The sequence below is a fragment of the Colias philodice genome, chromosome 29, assembly GCF_061535455.1.
Source record: "Colias philodice isolate Cphi_HAF_F1 chromosome 29, ilColPhil1 Martin Lab GWU primary, whole genome shotgun sequence".
Taxonomy (NCBI): domain Eukaryota; kingdom Metazoa; phylum Arthropoda; class Insecta; order Lepidoptera; family Pieridae; genus Colias; species Colias philodice.
In genome coordinates, this window is record NC_143114.1 from 7,395,936 (window position 1) to 7,419,078 (window position 23,143).

General features: G+C 36.1%; 1 protein-coding gene across 2 annotated transcripts; it reads right to left on the minus strand.

Moving 5' to 3' along the window:
- Positions 1-2,938: 2,938 nt before the first annotated feature.
- On the minus strand, positions 2,939-16,113 carry Dhx15 (DEAH-box helicase 15). 2 transcript variants are annotated; one of them, XM_089713124.1, is made up of 10 exons: positions 15,802-15,923; positions 14,784-14,911; positions 12,276-13,428; positions 11,742-11,878; positions 10,824-10,961; positions 9,358-9,480; positions 8,546-8,645; positions 7,800-7,890; positions 3,960-4,122; positions 2,939-3,108 (listed from the first exon to the last, which is right to left on the minus strand). In XM_089713124.1, the coding sequence occupies exons 1-10, from the start codon at positions 15,894-15,896 to the stop codon at positions 2,981-2,983; spliced, it is 2,256 nt and encodes a 751-aa protein (XP_089569250.1). In that variant the 5' UTR covers positions 15,897-15,923; the 3' UTR covers positions 2,939-2,980. The 2 variants fall into 2 exon arrangements, with proteins under 2 accessions (XP_089569250.1, XP_089569251.1); XM_089713125.1 differs by lacking the exon at positions 15,802-15,923 and adding an exon at positions 15,942-16,113 and having other exon boundaries at positions 2,940-3,108.
- Between the last annotated feature and the right edge of the window lie 7,030 nt (positions 16,114-23,143).

Here is a 23,143-nt window from a genome sequence, read left to right on the forward strand (position 1 = left end):
TACCCGCATTGTTCCGCTCCTATTGGTCTTAGCGTGATAGCCTATTGCCTTCCTAGATAAATAGGCTATCTAACAGTGCATTTAGGTACACCAAATGAACTTAGAGCAAGAGATTTTTTCGTGATTTTTTGTGTTAACGAAAACTTGTATTCAGTGTTGTGCAGTATTAGAACATTGCATAGAATCTTTTCGAACGTAATAAGAACAACGAAAGAATGTTTTACCCCTGTTTACAGTAAAATAATTTGACACTATGTCATGCATACTTGGGGGTGATTCGGTTAGCCCTCTAGGTCCTCTACCTCCTGGCTTCATTATATCCATACTTCTTGGGACAGCCAATAATATATCGATATTTATGTATTTCATCGCCAAAAAGTAACAACTTTTACACTATTGCGCGTGCATGCTTATGCTAGTAAGTAGGTGGTGTTTTAACTTTTTTTGCATTTTATTAAAGTTATTACAAAAAACATAACTGGACAAGCTATGTGAATAAAAATAGTTATTAAAACAATAATATGCTTTTTGTGTTCGGAACGGCTCATGTAGGTATGGAATTTTTGTATTTACGCCGAGTAGTATTATTTCACAGAGTTGTTACTCTTCGTAACAAGATAAATAATGATCAAATAAAATGTTATTCCTAAGTTATCAGGGCCCTAAAAATTTAAGCTTCCATTGTGTTCTTTACACTTTATTATTAGTTTCCTTCCAATTGGATTTTGACAAAAATTTGAACACATTTTTAACAGACGGATTGTGTTACATCTAGATCTCTAGATGTTGTGCCAACCGGGAATCGAACCCTCTACATCCATTCTTAACCTAGAATTATATTATCTGTATCGTTACTTAATATTATAAATGCGAAAATGTTTTCATAAGTTCTATAATTATGTCTTTCTTTCACATCGAAGAGATTTTGTGGTGTGAAGGTAATATGTATTCGAGTTTCTTGACGATTTTTCTCGGTGATCGGTGTTTTAAAAATTACTTTTCTGTACTTGTAAAGGTTTACAAAAATAAACATTTTTGAGAGTAGATGCTCCTTTTAAGTGCAGTCAATCGGATTTTATAAATACAGAAATAGGACGCTAATAGATTCTGTTTTAGATAAAACATAATCTTTTAGCACCACCAGAGAGTAAGTATTTTTAGAGGGTGATTTTTAAAAATGTGGCATATGGTTAGTAACTCTGCAGTTACTGTTATTTAATTAACGACTAATTAGCTATATAGTTCTAGTTTTTTTTGTGTACGTTTTATTAACCAATAAACCTAAAATTAAAATCTGTTCAGTCGTTCTTGATCTATATATGGCGTTACTTTTAATTTTCTTTAAAATATAAAGCCAATCAGATAACAAGTAACATGCATATTTTGGAGAGAAATTTACTACTACAGTAGTTCAAGCAAGATCTACCATAGTAAATAATAAACATACAAATTTCAGTTCTTTTCTATACTAATATTATAAAGCTGAAGAGTTTGTTTGTTTGTTTGTTTGAACGTGCTAATCTCAGGTCTAACTACTGGTCCGATTTTAAAAATTCTTTCGGTGTTGGATAGCCCATTCATCGAGGAAGGCTATAGGCTATATATCACCACGCTAAGACCAACAGGAGCGGAGCACTGCGGGTGAAGCCGCGGAGCACAGCTAGTAATTAATAAAAAAGGAGGAGGATATAATAAAACACAGAAATTTCAATATTAAAGTATATTACGCACAATTTGTGTAACATTATTTCAGCTCTTACACAGATACACAAGTCACTGTCTGTTCACTTCACTTTTATCAAATATTTAACATTGGGGCCCCGTTTCGGGCCTCTTTTACCATTTAGAGCCTAAGTCGGGCCTTACCCTTATAGGGTATCGAAATACTGGGGCCTCTAACATCGCAATTTGGGGCCTCAATCTTATAGGGCCCTGCACTTCTCTTAAGAAAACGGTTTAAAACGAAGGCTTTATTTTTAAAAATCACATTATTTATACATTTTATTTTGTATATTTATACTAGCATATCCGTACCGCAAGTACTAGTAATTAGAATTAAATTAAAACTACACTCTGAGGCCCCATATATCTTCAATTACTCAAAACTCGACCATACTATAAACATCAGTTCCAATTAGCACAGTTATTCGACACAATAGAAAGCGGCACAGTCATTACACACAGCAGTCACAGTTCACAGCGGAAATTGGGGGCCCGGGCTCTAGTAAATATCAGTTTGGGGCCCCGAGGCGTTGTTACTCGAACAAGGGTGGAAAATATCACACTGTTAAGGATCATACATTCTCTTCTTTGTTATAACATATCTAGCTTCATATAAGTCATAATATTGCGAGTCCCGCAAGCCTCAGGATTCCCACACCTTCGAATCCTGCTGTACATTGCTTTGCACCCCCATTTCACTGTTTGTCAATCTAGAACCCCAATAGCCCACTGTTTGTATGTAGGGCCACAAACACATAATTCTCTTGAACTCCAATTACTCGCTATTTCCTAAATGGTCCATTTACAGGGTCACAACAACGCCAATACATGCATCATGGTTGCTGCCCTTGAAGGCCCACTGTCATATGTAGGGCCACAAACACATTCCTCATTTAATCGCTATTTGCAGAGCCCTAAACACACACTGCTTGTCACTTAGAGCCCTCATTGTCCGCTGTAGTCCCCACTCTTGCCACTTTACCCGCCACTATTCGCTTTTTTTTAGCCCCAATTATTTGCAGGGCCCCAAACACCACTGCTTGCCACTTTTCAAGCCCTTTTGGTTTTCTTCAAGGCCCGTCGTATGTAGGGCCCCAAACAGCACTTGCTGCTTGCCCGCTCTGGGGCTCGTACTCAACGCTCCGGCCCCCCGAAGCCCCAGGGCCCTAGAAGCCCTCCTGGTAGGGCCGAAGCCCCCGGGGCCCCCGGAGCCCTCCTGGTAGGGCCGAAGCCCCCGGAGCCCTACCCCATTGGGGCCCTAGAAGCCCTCCTGGTAGGGCTTGGAGTCGAGGCGGGCCTGCAGCAGCTCGAGTTGTCGCCGAGCTTCACACACGGGGAAATTGTTCAGCTCGTAGTACTGCGGGGCTATGCGCAGCAGCCACTCCGCTGCAAACATACAAATATATACTTTATATTGGGAAATAAACAATAAATAAAACGAAATAAACAATTAAACGGGCATTATAAATTATGTACACTTTATATCACTACATAGTATAAAACAAAGTCGCTTTTCTGTCCCTATGTCCCTATGTATGCTTAAATCTTTAAAACTACGCAACGGATTTTGATGCGATTTTGGAATAGATAGAGTGATTCAAGAGGAAGGTTTTAGTATATAATTTATTAGGTTTTAGACAAAGCGGGCGAAGCCGCAGGCGGTAAGCTAATAAACAATAAATAACGAAATAAACAATTAAACGGACATTAAAAATTGTGTACACTTTATATTAGAAATAAATGTAAAAAATTAATCCTACTAATATAATAAATTCGAAAGTTTATGAGGTTGTGTATGTGTGAAAATACTACTGAACCGATTACAATGAAATTTAGCACACTTATAGTTAAGTTCTATAAGTGTGCTGGATTTCATTGTAATCGGTTCAGAAGTATTTGCGTGAAAAAGTAACAAACACATACACATTCATCCATCCTCACAAACTTTCGCATTTATAATATTAGTAGGGTAAACTCGCTTTCGCCCACTTTATCTAAAGCCTAATAAGTTATAAATGTACTACAACTATACTCTTGAATCACTATCTATTAGAAAAGACCGAATCAAAATATGTTGCGTTATTTTAAAGATCTAATCATACAGACACACAAATAGCGACTATGTAATAAATTATATGTAGTAATACTGAAGTATGGACCATTTCTTCATACTGAGCGCAAACTCATCAACCCACCCACTCACTCACTCACTCACTCGCTCACTAAAACCAACTCACGCTTGATATCCGTGACGGTGCGTATATAATTCTTGGTGGTTAGCACAAACTCGTTGTATATGACCCAGTCGGGCTTGTGGTCTAAGCACGTGGACGGGTGCAGTTGTACTATCTGATTGTCTTTAACCGTTAGATAGTGACCGCTTCGCTCTAAGTGGGCCACCTGCAAGTTGTAGATACGAGTAGATTAATATTTATTTGAATTTATATTTTTGGTTTTATGGCATTCAAATGCTTTATAAATATAAATTTATAAAGAATAGAAAAAATTCGATCACGAGGCGGGACTCGAACCCGCATCCTTCGCGCCATTCCGGGGCGGATGCCTCACCAACTCAGCCACTCGTGACCCGCCCGAGTGATCGAATTTATTCTATTCTTTCAGTTTTATGTGTCTGAAGGGACACACCGCGCGCCATCTATTGAGATGATTAACAACCATTTCAACCAATATGAAGCACTTTTCAGTGAATACAATATTGTAACGATGGAACACGACCTTTTTTGTTGAATTTATATTTTTGGTTTTATGGCATTCAAATGCTTTATAAATATAAATTTATAAAGAATAGAAAAAATTCGATCACGAGGCGGGACTCGAACCCGCATCCTTCGCGCCATTCCGGGGCGGATGCCTCACCAACTCAGCCACTCGTGACCCGCCCGAGTGATCGAATTTATTCTATTCTTTCAGTTTTATGTGTCTGAAGGGACACACCGCGCGCCATCTATTGAGATGATTAACAACCATTTCAACCAATATGAAGCACTTTTCAGTGAATACAATATTGTAACGATGGAACACGACCTTTTTTGTTGAATTTATATTTTTGGTTTTATGGCATTCAAATGCTTTATAAATATAAATTTATAAAGAATAGAAAAAATTCGATCACGAGGCGGGACTCGAACCCGCATCCTTCGCGCCATTCCGGGGCGGATGCCTCACCAACTCAGCCACTCGTGACCCGCCCGAGTGATCGAATTTATTCTATTCTTTCAGTTTTATGTGTCTGAAGGGACACACCGCGCGCCATCTATTGAGATGATTAACAACCATTTCAACCAATATGAAGCACTTTTCAGTGAATACAATATTGTAACGATGGAACACGACCTTTTTTGTTGAATTTATATTTTTGGTTTTATGGCATTCAAATGCTTTATAAATATAAATTTATAAAGAATAGAAAAAATTCGATCACGAGGCGGGACTCGAACCCGCATCCTTCGCGCCATTCCGGGGCGGATGCCTCACCAACTCAGCCACTCGTGACCCGCCCGAGTGATCGAATTTATTCTATTCTTTCAGTTTTATGTGTCTGAAGGGACACACCGCGCGCCATCTATTGAGATGATTAACAACCATTTCAACCAATATGAAGCACTTTTCAGTGAATACAATATTGTAACGATGGAACACGACCTTTTTTGTTGAATTTATATTTTTGGTTTTATGGCATTCAAATGCTTTATAAATATAAATTTATAAAGAATAGAAAAAATTCGATCACGAGGCGGGACTCGAACCCGCATCCTTCGCGCCATTCCGGGGCGGATGCCTCACCAACTCAGCCACTCGTGACCCGCCCGAGTGATCGAATTTATTCTATTCTTTCAGTTTTATGTGTCTGAAGGGACACACCGCGCGCCATCTATTGAGATGATTAACAACCATTTCAACCAATATGAAGCACTTTTCAGTGAATACAATATTGTAACGATGGAACACGACCTTTTTTGTTGAATTTATATTTTTGGTTTTATGGCATTCAAATGCTTTATAAATATAAATTTATAAAGAATAGAAAAAATTCGATCACGAGGCGGGACTCGAACCCCCATTCCGGGGCGGATGCCTCACCAACTCAGCCACTCGTGACCCGCCCGAGTGATCGAATTTATTCTATTCTTTCAGTTTTATGTGTCTGAAGGGACACACCGCGCGCCATCTATTGAGATGATTAACAACCATTTCAACCAATATGAAGCACTTTTCAGTGAATACAATATTGTAACGATGGAACACGACCTTTTTTGTTGAATTTATATTTTTGGTTTTATGGCATTCAAATGCTTTATAAATATAAATTTATAAAGAATAGAAAAAATTCGATCACGAGGCGGGACTCGAATGGCGCGAAGGATGCGGGTTCGAGTCCCGCCTCGTGATCGAATTTTTTCTATTCTTTATAAATTTATATTTATAAAGCATTTGAATGCCATAAAACCAAAAATATAAATTCAACAAAAAAGGTCGTGTTCCATCGTTACAATATTGTATTCACTGAAAAGTGCTTCATATTGGTTGAAATGGTTGTTAATCATCTCAATAGATGGCGCGCGGTGTGTCCCTTCAGACACATAAAACTGAAAGAATAGAATAAATTCGATCACTCGGGCGGGTCACGAGTGGCTGAGTTGGTGAGGCATCCGCCCCGGAATGGCGCGAAGGATGCGGGTTCGAGTCCCGCCTCGTGATCGAATTTTTTCTATTCTTTATAAATTTATATTTATAAAGCATTTGAATGCCATAAAACCAAAAATATAAATTCAACAAAAAAGGTCGTGTTCCATCGTTACAATATTGTATTCACTGAAAAGTGCTTCATATTGGTTGAAATGGTTGTTAATCATCTCAATAGATGGCGCGCGGTGTGTCCCTTCAGACACATAAAACTGAAAGAATAGAATAAATTCGATCACTCGGGCGGGTCACGAGTGGCTGAGTTGGTGAGGCATCCGCCCCGGAATGGCGCGAAGGATGCGGGTTCGAGTCCCGCCTCGTGATCGAATTTTTTCTATTCTTTATAAATTTATATTTATAAAGCATTTGAATGCCATAAAACCAAAAATATAAATTCAACAAAAAAGGTCGTGTTCCATCGTTACAATATTGTATTCACTGAAAAGTGCTTCATATTGGTTGAAATGGTTGTTAATCATCTCAATAGATGGCGCGCGGTGTGTCCCTTCAGACACATAAAACTGAAAGAATAGAATAAATTCGATCACTCGGGCGGGTCACGAGTGGCTGAGTTGGTGAGGCATCCGCCCCGGAATGGCGCGAAGGATGCGGGTTCGAGTCCCGCCTCGTGATCGAATTTTTTCTATTCTTTATAAATTTATATTTATAAAGCATTTGAATGCCATAAAACCAAAAATATAAATTCAACAAAAAAGGTCGTGTTCCATCGTTACAATATTGTATTCACTGAAAAGTGCTTCATATTGGTTGAAATGGTTGTTAATCATCTCAATAGATGGCGCGCGGTGTGTCCCTTCAGACACATAAAACTGAAAGAATAGAATAAATTCGATCACTCGGGCGGGTCACGAGTGGCTGAGTTGGTGAGGCATCCGCCCCGGAATGGCGCGAAGGATGCGGGTTCGAGTCCCGCCTCGTGATCGAATTTTTTCTATTCTTTATAAATTTATATAATATTTATTTGACAAATAAATAAAAAATATAGTAATAGACGAGAAGCAGATGAGAATGAAGACAAGGAAGTATAAATGTTCAAAATATCAGCAAGTAAAAAAAAGTGTTTCCAAAGAGATTTCTTGAGAATTTACATTTGTCTAGTTTGATATGCTCATATTTAAAAATAAAACTGTATATTTGTGTATGCAAGGAATATAAAAACCTCCACATTTTGTTGGTTAAAAAGCAAAAACATACAGTATAAGGGTGGTTTTCCATCAACAATGTGCGAGGATGTGTTAGCGAGGAATGTTTGTTAAGAACCAATAGTATCGCTTCAAACTTCAAACTAAATGAAAATCCTCGCACATTATTGGTGGAAAAGCACTAAAAATTAAAATAAAAACAAACATCACCTGCATAAAGAATCCATTGACGAGCGCTTTCCTTATATTAATGTAATAGTCTTTACTCGTAAACTCCGTACTTGTCCTCTTCAAGCCGAATCTGGAAAATGAAACCATTCTATATTAATTAAAGTAAATAATAAAAAACGACTAGAGCATTTTTAACGGGACTTTTATCAATAAACAACTCAAAAAGTGTTTAAAACCACCCAAAACCTCCCCTCCTTTTAGCTTATCGCTAGTAAGCTTATTGGGACGCCAAAACAAAAGATAGATAGCATTTTCTATCTTTAGTAGGGTCAAACCGAAGATAGATACGATATTGAGGCCATAACTAAAATTAAATTGTATATTGACATGATTTTAAAAGAGCAACTATGGAGTTTCTTGCCGGTTCTTCTCCATAGATATTACTGCTTTACGAATCGGTGGTAAATGTTAAAAATATGCAATGACGATTCAAAAGTGCTTCTAGAAGAAGTCTTAGTCCATACTAATATTATAAATGCGAAAGTAACTCTGTCTGTCTGTCTGTTACTCAATCATGCCTTAACTACTGAACCAATTTGAAATTTGGTATAGAGATATTTTGATACCCGAGAAAGGACATAGGATAGGTTTTATCCCGGAAATCCCACGGGAACGGGTTTTTCTTTGAAAACGCGGGCGAAGCCGCGGGCGGAAAGCTAGTTATTGAATAAATAAATGTTTGAGTTTGTGTTCAAATGAATCTTTTTCTTTCTTTCTTATAATACCTGTCCATAATCCTACTGAGCTGTTGCCGCACGTTGTCGCCCGATTTCAGTGATCTGTAGTTGATGAAGTTGTCGTAGCACCAGTGTGGGTCCTCCATATCTGCGAATATTATATAAAAAATATTAACTAGTGGTCCACCCCGGCTTCGCCCGTCGTACATGTTAACGTTTTCTCTCCATAAGAACCATCCCCGTACTTCAAGGAATATTATAAAGAAAGAATTATCGAAATTGTTGCAATCGCACGTCTTGTTATAGTCAGACGTCTTGTTATAGTTACACGTCTTGTTACAGTTACGCGTCTTGTTACAATCACACGTCTTGTTATAGTTACACGTCTTGTTACAATCGCACGTCACGTGAAACTTAAATGTTACACGCCTACGTTTCCGTGGAAAAATCTTGCTTGCCTGAAGGAGCCGTGGGTTATGTTGCATAATGCATTCTCACCACAAAAACTCTACTGTATTCCGTCGACCCGTTTCAATGACGAAGACGCGGGTATTGGTTGAAATTATTCAGCTACGACCATAGATAACCTTTTGCGCCTACCCTTAGCGAAGTTATAAGTTTTATTTCTACCATATTATTATTTACTAGCTGTGCTGTGCGGTTTCACCCGTGACCCGCCTATAACCTTCTATCGGCTATCTAACACAGCACACAGGATCGCACCTTATTAACATTAATGTTTTATATCGTAATTTCAATGTGTTTTTCTATTTAATTTCTGTTTTATTTTTATTTGTCTTTGTGTGTGTGTTGAATTAAATGTCTTTTCTTTCTTTCTTTCTTTCTTTCAATGCACTCACTCTGCTTGAACGCGTGGTACACGTTGAGCAGCGTGAGGTGATCGCCGTCGATGTGTGCGAACCGCATCTTGGCTTCGTCTGCTGCTTTGCGGGCTTCGTTCGGCCGGACGAAGCATTGCGGTACTGGAATGTGTAACAATACATTATTATATAATACAATGACTATATAACATAAAATATTATTATATGTATTAAAGTCGAAATATTGGGAATGAGATTAAAATAGTGCTTCTAAAAGAAGTCTAATTGAATAAAAAAGACGGGTTGCACTGGGGGAGTGCCGGCAGAAGTGAAAACTTGATTATTAACGTTGAGCATGTTTGATATTTTGGAATGGTATCCATCTTACGCTTTTTCGATCAGGTCACGTGTCCTGACGCGAGTTTAAGATTTTATACCCATTACAGAAAAAGTGCTCAACACGCTTACGCGACTTATGCGCTTAAAACATTTTGCGATTCATTTTTATATTATTGAATAGGGTATAAAAAAAGCAAAAAATTCATGAAATTATTGTATTCTCACCGATCCTTGATATGTGTACAAAGTTTGGATTACATCTGTATGTTAATTGTGTTAATGGGATTAAACATTTAATCAGGCTCAGAACACGAAGAATGAAGAAACATCATTTCACGTTTTTGTATCTATGTTTGCAATGCTTTCACTCAAACACTATAGGACCAATTTTGAAAATGCCTTCACACGCAGAAAGCTACACTAATATTAATTATAAAAACTCAAACATTTATTTATTCAATTAGACTTCTTCTAGAAGCACTTTTGAAACGTTATTACATATTTTTAACATTTACCACCGATTCGGAAAGCAGTATCTATGGAGAACAGGCAAGGAACTCCATAGTTGCTCTTTTAAATCATGTCAGTTTTACAATTTAATTATACAGACATCCTCAAAAGCATAGACCAACTAAAATGGAGATGGACTGGACATATGCTCTGCTGCAAAAAGAAAAATGGAGCAAACAGGTCACTGTCTGGTACCCTAGGGATGGAGTAAGGAGCCGGGGTCGCAAAGCTAGGAGATGGGAGGACGAATTAAAAATGACCGCAGGGCCCTTTTGGACAAGAGTGGCAGCAGACAGGGTACAATGGAAAGAGTTGGAGGAGGCCTTTGCCGTAAGGCATACCGAAATAAGAGATATTTTATAGTGAAATTTTGTTTTTAGTTATAAGTAATTTTTATATTTATATATACTTATTTATGTCAACTTTTTTCGGAAATAAAGGCTTTATTATTATTATATACAAAATATGTAACATCATATATTATTACAATAATATGCCAAAGAACTGTCCTGTGGTTTTTACGCGACAACCCTCCATGGGTTTTTATCGTCCATATATATCCTTAATACTGTAGTAGGCTCTCTGAACTAGTACATTTTTATATAAGTTTTATATTTAGAACCTACAAACTCTCTATTATTGTATTAGATTCTCACCAGACAGCATAGCAGTGATGGACAGTATCTCATTGGAGCAGTTGTGATTGCACGAGGCTATTAACATCTTGGCGAGTTGTGGGTCAAGTGGGAATTCCGCCATTACAGCGCCCAGGTCCGTCAGGTTGCCGTCGTCGTCTGCAATGTGCGGTGATAACGTTATGTGTATAAATTTATAAAGAATAGAAAATTCGATAACTCAGCGGGACTCGAACCCGCATCCTTTCGCGCCATTCCGGGGCGGATGCCTGACCAACTCAGCCACTCGTGACCCGCCAGAGCGATCGAATATATTCTATTCTTTCAGTTTTATGTATCTTAGGGACACACCGCGCTATTCTTTATAAAATATTTATGAAGCATTTTAATGCCATAAAACCAAAATATCAATTACAACGTTATGTGTGTTGTTAAGTTAGATGTGTGTGTGTAAAAAAAAAACAATAAAAAAAATATTTCTAGTATTTTCTAGTGAAGTTTACGCGAGTATTATACATTTAGAAATTCAAGTTTTTTTTAACGGATTTTAAACGATTTATTCATTATATTATCTTGGGAGACACTCGTCTCAGTCACCCGTGACGCTCGCTGCAAAGTGTTCGAAACCTCGGGAAAATAACATAATGGATAAATCGCGTTTAAAATACGTTAAAAAATCTTTAATTTCTATTTAATTTCTTTAATTCTAATGTATTTATTTCATACACACTATTTTACAACGACAGAAAATTTATGGGATCTCTTAGTAAGTTTCAAAAACCTGTGTCAGGAGAACCCGCTCTTTGTTAACTAAAGTTAAAAGTTAAGTTTACAAATATAATAAGTGTGCATGTGTGTGTATGTGCGTGTGAGAGTGTGTGTGTGTTATTTATTTAAATAGTGTGAGGCGTTCATATATGTTTTCTGTGTGTATCTCACCGAGCGCTGCCAGGTAGTTGAGCAGCTCGAGCGCGCGCATGAGGGTCTCCGGGGCGGGCGGGTCCATGAAGTCAAAGTGCACGAGGTCATCGATGCCCAGCTTTTTCAACTGCAAAACTACAGATCCTAAGTTCGATCTGCAACGGTAAGGCGGGCGGCATTAGGTACGGCTACAGCGACGGAACGGGGCAGGCTTGTTCGTATGTTTGTCCGGTTTGTATATGTCATTTATTCGAAACGAAAGGACACGCTTTGAATTTACGTAGTAATTTGGTATATCATTAAAGTGAGAGGTCTATTTGTAAAATTATAGTAAAATGATTGTTTAATTATTGTATTCAGTTGCTAACTTACTAGGAACCAGCTTTAATTGTCAGTAAATAGAATTAGAGAGACCGTAAACATTCAAGTATTTCAAGAATTCTTGCAAGTGCGTTAAAAGGAATAAGATTATAAATATTGACTTAGAATGTGATTCCATAGTACAAAATACTAGATATTAAGATAAATAAACTAAACCACCACCCGAGTCACCTCAAAATCTCCGGATAAGTATTATCCTGCATCTCGTTCTTGTACGCCTTCTCGGTGTATAGCCTGAAGCACTTCCCCGGCCTGGTCCTCCCCGCACGACCGGCCCTTTGTTGCGCTGACGCCTTACTTATCGGCGACACTAGTAATGATTCCACACGAATACGCGGATTGTACACTTTTTGCTTCGCGAAACCGGGATCGATCACAAACACTACACCGTCTATTGTTAGCGACGTTTCCGCTATGTTAGTTGAGACAACCACTTTCCGTCCGATCGCGCCGTTTGCCCTATTCGGGGGCGCAGGCTCGAAGATACGCTGTTGCAAGTTCGGTGGTAACGTTGAATATAGAGGAATGCATTTTAATTCACCAGCATCCGGACCCAAATTATCAATTTCTCTCTTAATTCTCTTACACGCATCCTCAATTTCTTCTTGACCAGTAAGGAAGAGCAGTATATCACCCGCCACTTCTTCGCACAAATGTATCTGTATAACCGTCCGTATCGCCGCTTCCAAATAATCCTTCTCTGGTTGTGGCGTGTAGAAAATCTCCACGGGATGCGTTCTACCGGGCACATTCATTAATGGCGCGTTATCGAAGTACTGCTGAAACTTGCCTGCGTCCAACGTAGCAGACATAATAACTAGCTTCAAGTCCGGCCGCTGTTTGATCACTTCTTTCAAAACACCCATGAGTATATCCGTCGCTAGTGTTCTTTCATGAGCCTCGTCGAGTAGAATCACTCTGTATTGTTCCAACATCGGATCGGACATGGCCTCGCGCAGTAACATACCGTCCGTCATGTATTTCAACACTGTTTGGGGTCCGGAGCAGTCTTCGAAACGGATGCTGTAACCGACTTGCTGTCCGAGCGCTACGTCCATTTCTTCCGCGACTCTCTGAGCTACCGACATAGCGGCTACCCTCCTGGGCTGTGTACAGGCGACTCCCTTGGACTTGCCGGGTGTAGTAGATGCAAACTCGACACACCACTGCGGTATTTGTGTGGTTTTGCCGGAACCAGTCTCTCCAACAAGCACAACACACTGGTGCGTGTTCAGTTGCCGCATGAAGTCGTTCTTGTATTCCCACACGGGCAGGCCGAGCCGCCGTCGGAGCAATTCGTGGTATCGCGGCGAGTGTGGAAGACCTGTGACGAGTAAGGCGGCTTGTTAACGGTTATAACTTTAAAGGGGCTTTTAATTTATTAATATTTATTTGCAAAACGCGAATTTTTTACGATTTTTAGAAAGTTGTGACTCATGCTCTTTTTCATTTACAAACGAAGTGTATAAAAGTTTTCTTTGAGTTTTATCACTACAAAGTTAATCGATACAGAAAAGCTTTCGATTTATACTTTGAATAAAAAAGAGATACAGACAAATAAAATAAATGAAATGAAATAGAGCAATTTCAAACTAATTTACTTTAATAATTTACATTGTAGGGTGTTTATCTGCCTTAATCCCCATGTCAATTATTAAATTATATCATATATTTACACTATTTGTTATACAATTGATATCAAAAAAGTTAATTTAATACATAAAGTGTATTAACTAATTCAGCAGAAACATGCCATCATAATAGCAATTATAGTAAAAAAATTCATGCTAGAACTACTAAACATCAATCAACACTTCTAAGAAAGTATAGATGAAGAAAAAATGTTTTTTAAAGCTATTTAAGGACTTTGTCACACAAAAAAGATAACTGAAAAACATAATCGTCATTTTATTTAAATTGTGACATGAAAATTCATGTCCATGTAATTGTTAATGGAAGACACACGCTCCTGAAAACAGTTTTTTACTATCTAAGGAGCCCTTTGATTTGTAAAATTATTATGTCAAAATTAAATCGAATTGTTGGGAAACAGAATTGAGAAAACCAACCACAAAATTAATACAATCTTAAAATAGTCCGGGATACATCGTCCATTTTTGCAAGTGATTACTATCAAGCTAATTTTTCGTGAGTAGCTTTATTTTGATGAGATGCCCAATAATTTCATGTACGAAACTCTCGATTGTGGTAGCTACCAGAGGAAACAAGGATAAAATATTTTGATTTGATGGTTCTCAAATATTAATTACCAACTGAATGTTTTTTTTTTGTTCAATCTCAAGATAATTATCTAAATTATTCGAAAAAATATTTGTCCTACAAAATCTATGGTTTGATCAAAGAGTCCCCCTTTCCAATGTGCATCGATAACAAAGTCATCATAAATGATTACTAACCAGCTGATTTTTTTATTTTCACTTATTTAATACTTGTTTAATTCAACAGACATATTGTCCTACAAATTGCGTAATAAATATTTGAGAACCGTCAAATCAAAAATTTTTATCCTTGTTACCTCTGTAAGCTACCACAATCGAGAGTTTCGTACATGAAATTATTGGGCATCTCATCAAAATAAAGCTACTCACGAAAAATTAGCTTGATAGTAATCACTTGCAAAAATGGGCGATGTATCCCGGACTAAAAATGCTACATTACCAGTATATGGGTTGATCCCTGGTGAGCTCGTAGCCGTGGGCGCCATCGCAGTGCCGAGTGTGGCCACAGTGTCTGACGATGATTCCCCGCTGCTACCTGACTTCGCTGCAGCTGCTGCTTTCTCCTCTCTGTTGAATAGCATTAAATCATTTATTACTACTGTAATGTAGTAAAATTTACAAAGCTGTATGTAAAAGTTATACACTAATTGTAGACTTTTTCGCAGTTATTATTGTAATCCATCTAATTTTTGGACCGATTCTCATGAAATTTTTTGTGCATATCAGGTAGACCGTAGATCTGAGAATCGGCCAACATCTATTTTTCATACCCATAAATGATAAGAATAAGGAATAATAAATATAAAGTTGTTGTTCTCTACTCGCACAAACGCTGCCCATTGTGGAGAGGGCTCATTAAAGTTATATGTAGACATGAATGATTGAAGCAAACATTGTCAAAAGGACATGTTGTTTGACTGCTGGGTACTGCTCCTTTATTTCAATCTTACTTCTTACTAATATTATAAATGCGAAAGTTTGTGAGGATATGTGTGTGTTTGTTACTCTCACGCAAATACTACTGAACCGATTACAGTGAAATTAAGCACACATATAGATGGTAACTTGGATTAACACATCGGATAGGTTTTAAACCGGAAATCCCACGGGAACGGGAACTATGCGGGTTTTCCTTTGAAACCGCGGGCGAAGCCGCGGGCGGAAATCTAGTACCTAGGTATATAAAATATTAGGTTAAAAGTATAACACGCGTTTATTTAGTCACTAATTGGGTATATTATAGACAGATTACAAGCCCTAGCTTGTAAATAAACTTGCGTACATATTTAAATGAATGTATTCTAGTAAAATAAACTTAAAAAAGAGAAATTAATATTTAAAAACTTTAGTAGGTACAAGCCATGATAAATTTCGGGTTATTTATTATTGAATAAGTAAATAATTAATTGTATTGCCCTATAAAACATGGTTTCTTTTTTAAATCAAATTTTACATACAATTCACACGTTACGAATTTAAAACCATTCTTCTTTGTTATATTTGGAATGGAAAACACGCTGTACTGCCGGAAAACAATGTACCTCCAAAGCATGCTATGAAACTTCAGTTTTCAGCCAAATATTTCTATTTCACTCACCGTTTTTTCTTTATAAAAGGATCCATTACTTCAATCCTCCGTTTGGACATTTTATAATGCACACATAAAACACATAAATTAAACACACGAGAAAATTCCACGAATTTTCAATAATATACGATAACTTACAAGATGGCGTCGACAAAAACCATAGATTGACAATTGCTTTCTACAATAGAATATTGTCTTTCGTAGGTAGATTATAGAGACTGAAGTAGATAAAAGATAACAACTGTAATAAGTAATTATAATATGAAAAAGGAAAGAAAACAACATATAAACAGAAAAGTGCACACATAAACAGTAAACACCCACCTTTTGTTTTTTCAAAAAAAAGCGTCGACTGTGGCGTCGACCCTCGCTCAAAATTATTTAAGCAAAAGAACGGGGGTAGATAAAAAAATAAGTTTGAAAAATCAGATGTTTTGCGCGAAGTGACAGTAGTACCCACCTCAACGCTTCGCTTAAGAGGCGTGCAATAATGATTTTTTATTGCCAGTAAATCCGGCAATACCATTTGTAGCAATACAGGGCATTGTAGAATGTACAGGGGCTGTTTTCCAATTAGAGAGCTTAATGCGATACAGTGCCGCACAATGCCGAATTATGCTGATGCATAATTGGAACATGAAACGCACCAGCAGGTTGCGCTAATGTTATAAACAGACGTTCGAATTTGGTACGGACCGCACCGTGACCTTGGTGCGCTCCGGACCATATTCGATCATGTGTACAGTGGTCCGCCGGACATAATTATTATTATTGACGGTACGGTTGGTTCGATGGTTTTTTCATCCGAACTTGGTGCGGACCGTACCAAATTCGCGCGTGTGGACGGGCGATCGCACCGGACAGCGCATTAGTCATAGACTATAAACTTATTACAGCTTTAGTCATAGTTCTACCGCCAAACAAAACGGACGTCGGTCGATCGTTATCAATGGCGATGGCGTCGGATGACGTGGCTAATACTGAAAAAAGATTAATAATATAAATTTTAGAACTCTACAAAGATTTATGATATGACTGCATATATCTGAATGAATCCCTGTCTTTTAAATAAAATTTTGCCCATTCTTTTCTCTTCGTTTTCTTCTTTTCAATGGTTGTAACTTGTACTTGTACTTGTACCAAAAGAAGCCTTGAACTGAGGTCTACATGTGAAAAAAATACAATATTCTAACCACGAATTTATTACGAGAAATAGATTTTCAAGGAATTCGGTTTGACTTTTAATGAGATTACTATGATCAATGCTCGAAATATTCACAAAAAAAGGAGATTAATTTGTATTAAATTGATATTATTGAATTGTCTTATAAATCTAAGATATTTTTTTTGTTCAGTTAATTTATTACATATAAAGATTATGTACCTACATATAATAATATATTGAAATATCGACTATAACTAACGACTAAAACATAAACAAAAACTTGGTAATAGATAGATGATATTATATATAATTTTGTTTACTAGGGACAACCCTGACATTCTTTGAAAATCTATATCTCGTAATAACTTCGTGGCTAGAATGTGGTATTTTTGTCACATGTAGAACTCAGTTCAAGGTTTCTTTTGGTACTAAACAGAGCTTCTACTAACGCCTGCATATAATATAAAAAAATAAAAACGAAAATCAGTAAAAATTACAATACTTTCGCCTCTATCATCGACAATATCGAAAATTTCAAAAAGGGATAATTTGCGCCTTTAATCACTTCATATATTAGCAACGTAATAAATTATCTAGTCACTAGTGTATCTATTTTTTTATACGAATTTATTTAGCTCCGTCGGCCGCGAAAATTCCAATATTTTAAATGTTTTTTTAAAAATCGTAAATTTAATCATAATTTTTAAACAAAGAATATTTTCTTTGTGCGGCAATGCCTGGACGGATAGCCGAAACCGATTGAATATTGAAACTGTAAAGGCGAAGCTGCAAATTAATTAAATGTAATTTTAAATTATCGTGCAAAGATTTTTATACATTCGCTTTAGAAAATGAAGAGCTATTAAAAGCTGTTTCTTCCAACAGCAAATATAAATGCCAAAAATAAATTTTCTCTATTTAACATTGCTGTTTTAATTATCTCCCGTAAAAAATAACTAAAACTCGTATTTTTGATGCTGTTAACCCTTAAATCAAATACTGGCAACCCTTGGTGCGGTGCGGTCGTGTGGCGAGTCGATCGCACCGCACGAGTACGGTGGTCCGGTCGCACCAGTTCGAACGTCTGTTTATAATTTAAGTTCAGTGTTGAAAACACAGGTTGAAAAAAAAATATTCATAGAGTTAGCACACAGTTAGCAATATATAGTAGAGCCAATTTAATAGGCAACATTTGACGTCTATCAATTTTATCTTCATAGGGTGGTAACCTGCTTAAAAACATCGATTAAAGTGAATTAATCGATACGGACTTGAAACATTTGTCAATCGAACTTGAAACACATGTCAATAATTTATGATAATTTTTATTCCCAAGTAATCAATGCATTCGATTCTAGATGTCAGATTTCGATTTTTAGAGTAACGTCTCTGGTATTTAAAAAGATAAAAGGTTTATTGACACAAAATTGTAGCGACGTCAGTTCTTTAAATCAGAAATTGTTCATTATGTTTAGAATGGTTTATCAGTAAAATCAAGTCCTAAAATTACTTCTATCGGTCATTATTATTATAAATATGTAATCGTAATTGAAAAAAGTTAAACAAATGTGCAGTTCTAACAAAACGAAATATCATGTTATTCTATGTCGTGGTTACTAGGTTACGTTGTTGAATTTTGTTGAACTGTCAAATGTTGCCTATTAAAATGGCTCTACAATAATAACCTCATTATTGATGTGTAAATAAAGTGGTATACATAATAATTGGTTGAAAAATATTTAAAGTAATTTTGATTATTTCATTAACATTTTTTTCAATGTTTGTACCTTCATCCATACTTATATTTATTTTTTTACACAATTTGAATTCACTTTGATTATTTCAAAAAAACTACAATGAAACGAAAGATTAGGCATGACGACAGTATATGATCATATTAGTGTTTTTAAGGGTAAATGTATAATAAATAAATCAAATATAGTGACTTAGAAATCTTAAAAACATTAAGATTAATGAGATTATCAATAAAATAAAACATTGAAATTCTGCAGTTGGCCATTTTGACTAAAACACGCGTGACGTCACTCTTAAGTAAACAACTCACGTCAGATGTGTTTTGTTGTTATGAATATGTTGAGAATACGCACTTTTATTTATTTTCTATTGTTTCACGTATGCTTTATCGACTCAGAACAGAAATATAATTGCGAATTCACGAATACATGGTTCGGGGTTCTCCGCGCCAACTTTATACAATCATTTCTTATTATTTTTTCGCTTGAAATAATTTCTAACACATTTTTGAGCATTATTTTTATGTGGATTCACACTGCAATACTGCACACCACTTATAAACTTTGAAATTCCTTTCTATAACACATATTAAAAATTTTTTTTTTAATTTTCTTCGCAATGCGTACAAATAATTACGTATTTACTAAAAAGTGACGTCACGCCTACGCCATGACACCTGCGAGCTGTTTTGGCACAGTTAATAAATATTTTTTGAAAAATGGCTTTTATCTTCGTTAAATTTAAGTATATTACCGAAATATATGGTTTTTCTTGTAAAGGAAACGTATACACACATTATGGAAGAGGATTTCAAAATCTTTCGTCATGCCTTGCACGCATCAACACGCGCATTACTTTTTCTAGTGCTCGATTGTGCGAAGCGTTGCTGAAGTTGGAACATTCAACGTTAAGCATTATGCCGCATTATGCGCTCTAGTGCTGTAATTGGAAAACGGGGAGGGTGTCCAAAGATGAAAGAAGCATCTAGCGCAAAAATTCACGTCACCATAAATAAAAAATCTCATCGTACCTACTCGGAAATATGTGAAAAATTGAAATAAAAAATCATAACTTCGAATATAAAAATCGCATAACATACATGGGAATGAGTCGGATAGCCCCTAGGTCCTCTACCTCCCAGCTTCAGTATATCATCAATTTTTTGGACACCTGTATATAAATATGTAGGTACGTTTACATCTAAATTACTCCTGAAAATTTACTTCATATCAATTATTTCGTAATTTATGTACAAACTAGCGACCCGCCCCGGCTTCGCACGGGTGCAATGCTGATACTAAATACACTACAGAAAAACTGTGAACGTTGTATATAAAAAACATAGCGGCCCGCTCCGGCTTCGCACGGCTATAAAATAGATAGCCGGGCGAACGGCCTGTACCGCCGCAAACGCTACGTCCCGCAATTTTTAAATCTGTAATATGTATCTTCGAAAATATTCACTTAAATCATACGGTGTAAAGGGCCATATAGATCTATATTAAATGAACAATGTATTGAAGGTATTTAATTGGTTAAGGATTAATGCTGTATTGGTTAAAATCGCATCGAAAATTAGCCATTATTTTTCGTAAAAATTAAATGACAAAAAAAAGTTATTGTGGGTTATCCATAAGAGATAGACATATACCATCGCGGACTTTTCTGTAGACCTTTTCAATGTGCATAATACTTAGTACATTATTTTGATAAAACTCGTAGGGTTCAGCCTGCGTTTGCAATGTAAGCGGAAAAAATGTAATTTTTTACGACATCACATTAGAAACCTCAAAAATAACAGTACTTCTCTACTATTTAATGGGTGTTATTATACATATAAACCTTCCTCTTGAATCACTCTATCTATTAAAAAAAACCGCATCAAAATCCGTTGCGTACTTTCAAAGATTTAAGCGTACAAAGGGACATAGGGACATAGGGACATGGAAAGCGACTTTGTTTTATACTATGTAGTGATCACAGTATTACCATTATTTCCTACAGTAAGGAATCGCCTTTGATGTCGCGCGATGCCGCCGCCAGCGTAGGTAATGACGCTGCCACACGAAAATACGCTAGGGTTGCAACAAATGGGAAATAAAACAATTGTGATTATTAATATTATGATGAAATCTTTATTCATATGTACATTCAAAATAATTGCGATTATTAAATCTGATGTAATTATTTGTTCATAAATATATAATTACAGATATTGCACTGCTAAATATTATTTACGTGGACACTTTATTTTTGGATGTTCTTAATTGTATATTATAACATTTAACTAAGTAATGCATTCGCATTGGGATGTACAATCTGATTAGAAAATAATGAGGACAACATATATACATAGCTTTGATTTTAATTCAACAGATACAATTAATACAATCTTTCTGAAATATTGTTTCCTTCTGGGATTTCAATGTAGATTTACATCCGTAAACCGAACAGTTTGTGCGCGCCATAATAGAATATGTAAGTACCTATGTATAATAAAATTATTACACAAAAAATACGACTGCGTCATCCTTTCGCGCTAGGTAAAGCAAACTAAGCGTGTTTGCTTTACGCGGCCCGCGTCGCCCGACCCCCGCCAGTTCCCCTCCGTTTCTCTGCACAAGTACATTCGTCGCACTACTGTAGGAAATAATGGTAATACTGTGGTAGTGATAGTGATTGTCCCCGTTTTCCAATTACAAAGCATAATGCGACTCAGTGCCGCACAATGCCGAATTATGCTGATGTTTAATTGGAACATGAAACGCACCAGCAGGTTGCGCTAAGTTCAGTGTTGAAAAAAAAAATATTCATAGAGTTAGCAATAACCTCATTAATGTGTAAATAAAGTGGTATGGTTGAAAAATATTTACGGTTATTTTAAGTAATTTGGATTTTGATTATTTCATTAACATTTTTTTCAATGTTTGTACCTTCATCCATACTTATATTTATTTTTTTAACACAATTTGAATTAACTTTGATTATTTCGAAAAAACTACAATGAAACGAAAGCTTTAAAATTTTTTCCAATAATTAATAATTACTAACGATAAATCGATTGCACGCTCGGAGGAATTAACAAGCCTGGAGAAGTAACAATTAATTGAACGTTTCTTATATAGTGGCTCTCTTTTATTCAATACCCTAATTAGTGCGATAGAAAGAGACAACACACTGTTATCGGCTTGGCATTCAAATCCACATGTAGCCACTTTTTGTTCTAAAAAGGTAGTGCTTGCCACAAATTTATCGAATACTAAAATATCGATAAATAAAAAAATTGAGTTATAAAATTGCTTGAAGATAATTTACACGAATCTATTTGGAATTATTCATTTACGATGCGTACTGACTGCCTTGCATTGTATGGTAGTGGTATTTATAAAAAAATATTATTAGGTATTTCGGTTTAGGTTTTTTTTATGGTTTCGTAAAAAGGTACGTATTTTTTCCTGTTTTCATAGATTCATTCATAGAATTATACGGAACCCTTCGTGCGCGAATCTGACTTCCACCTGGTTGATCATTTTACAAATCAATAATCGTATCCTACTAATATTATAGAAGCGAAAATATATAAGAATGGACATTTGATACTCTTTCACGTAAAAACTACTGAATGAGTTTTTATGAAACTTTACAATTAAATTTTAATTTATAGTTTAAACATCAGAATAACATAATATAGGCTACAATTTACCGCGGGAAAATAACTCATTCCCACGGGAAAAAATTGTTTGTTTGTTCCCAGAGAACACGCGGGGCACCTCTAGTTTAAAATAAATTTCTTCAAATAAAACAAATAAACATTTAATTTTTTTTTACAACATTTTAATTCGATACTTAATTACCAAATTACAATATTTATTATTTAAAATAGATGCCACCGTAAACTTGTGGCACAGCATCTCTGCAAAGCACTTTACTTTTCTTCCCGTCTGATTCGAAATGATTTGAACAAAGCCGAGAATGTTTTGAAGGCTTCCAATTTTCCCTGTGCTATAGCTTTAACCCGAACATCTTTTAATTTTTCTCAAGCCAGAAACCTGCAAATAACAATAAAATCCATACTTAAATACCTTTTTTTCTCCTAACTTAAAGCAGTCATTATCAATGAAGTACTTCGTACCTACTCAAGTATCGATAATTGCACAACACTATGGAAGTTATATTTTGCATTTTTTCTAAAAACTAAGCTGATTATGATTTCATTTCAATGATTACGGTTAGATAAAAAATAGATGATTATGAAAATAACGTAAATTCACTTATTTATAACACAATTAAC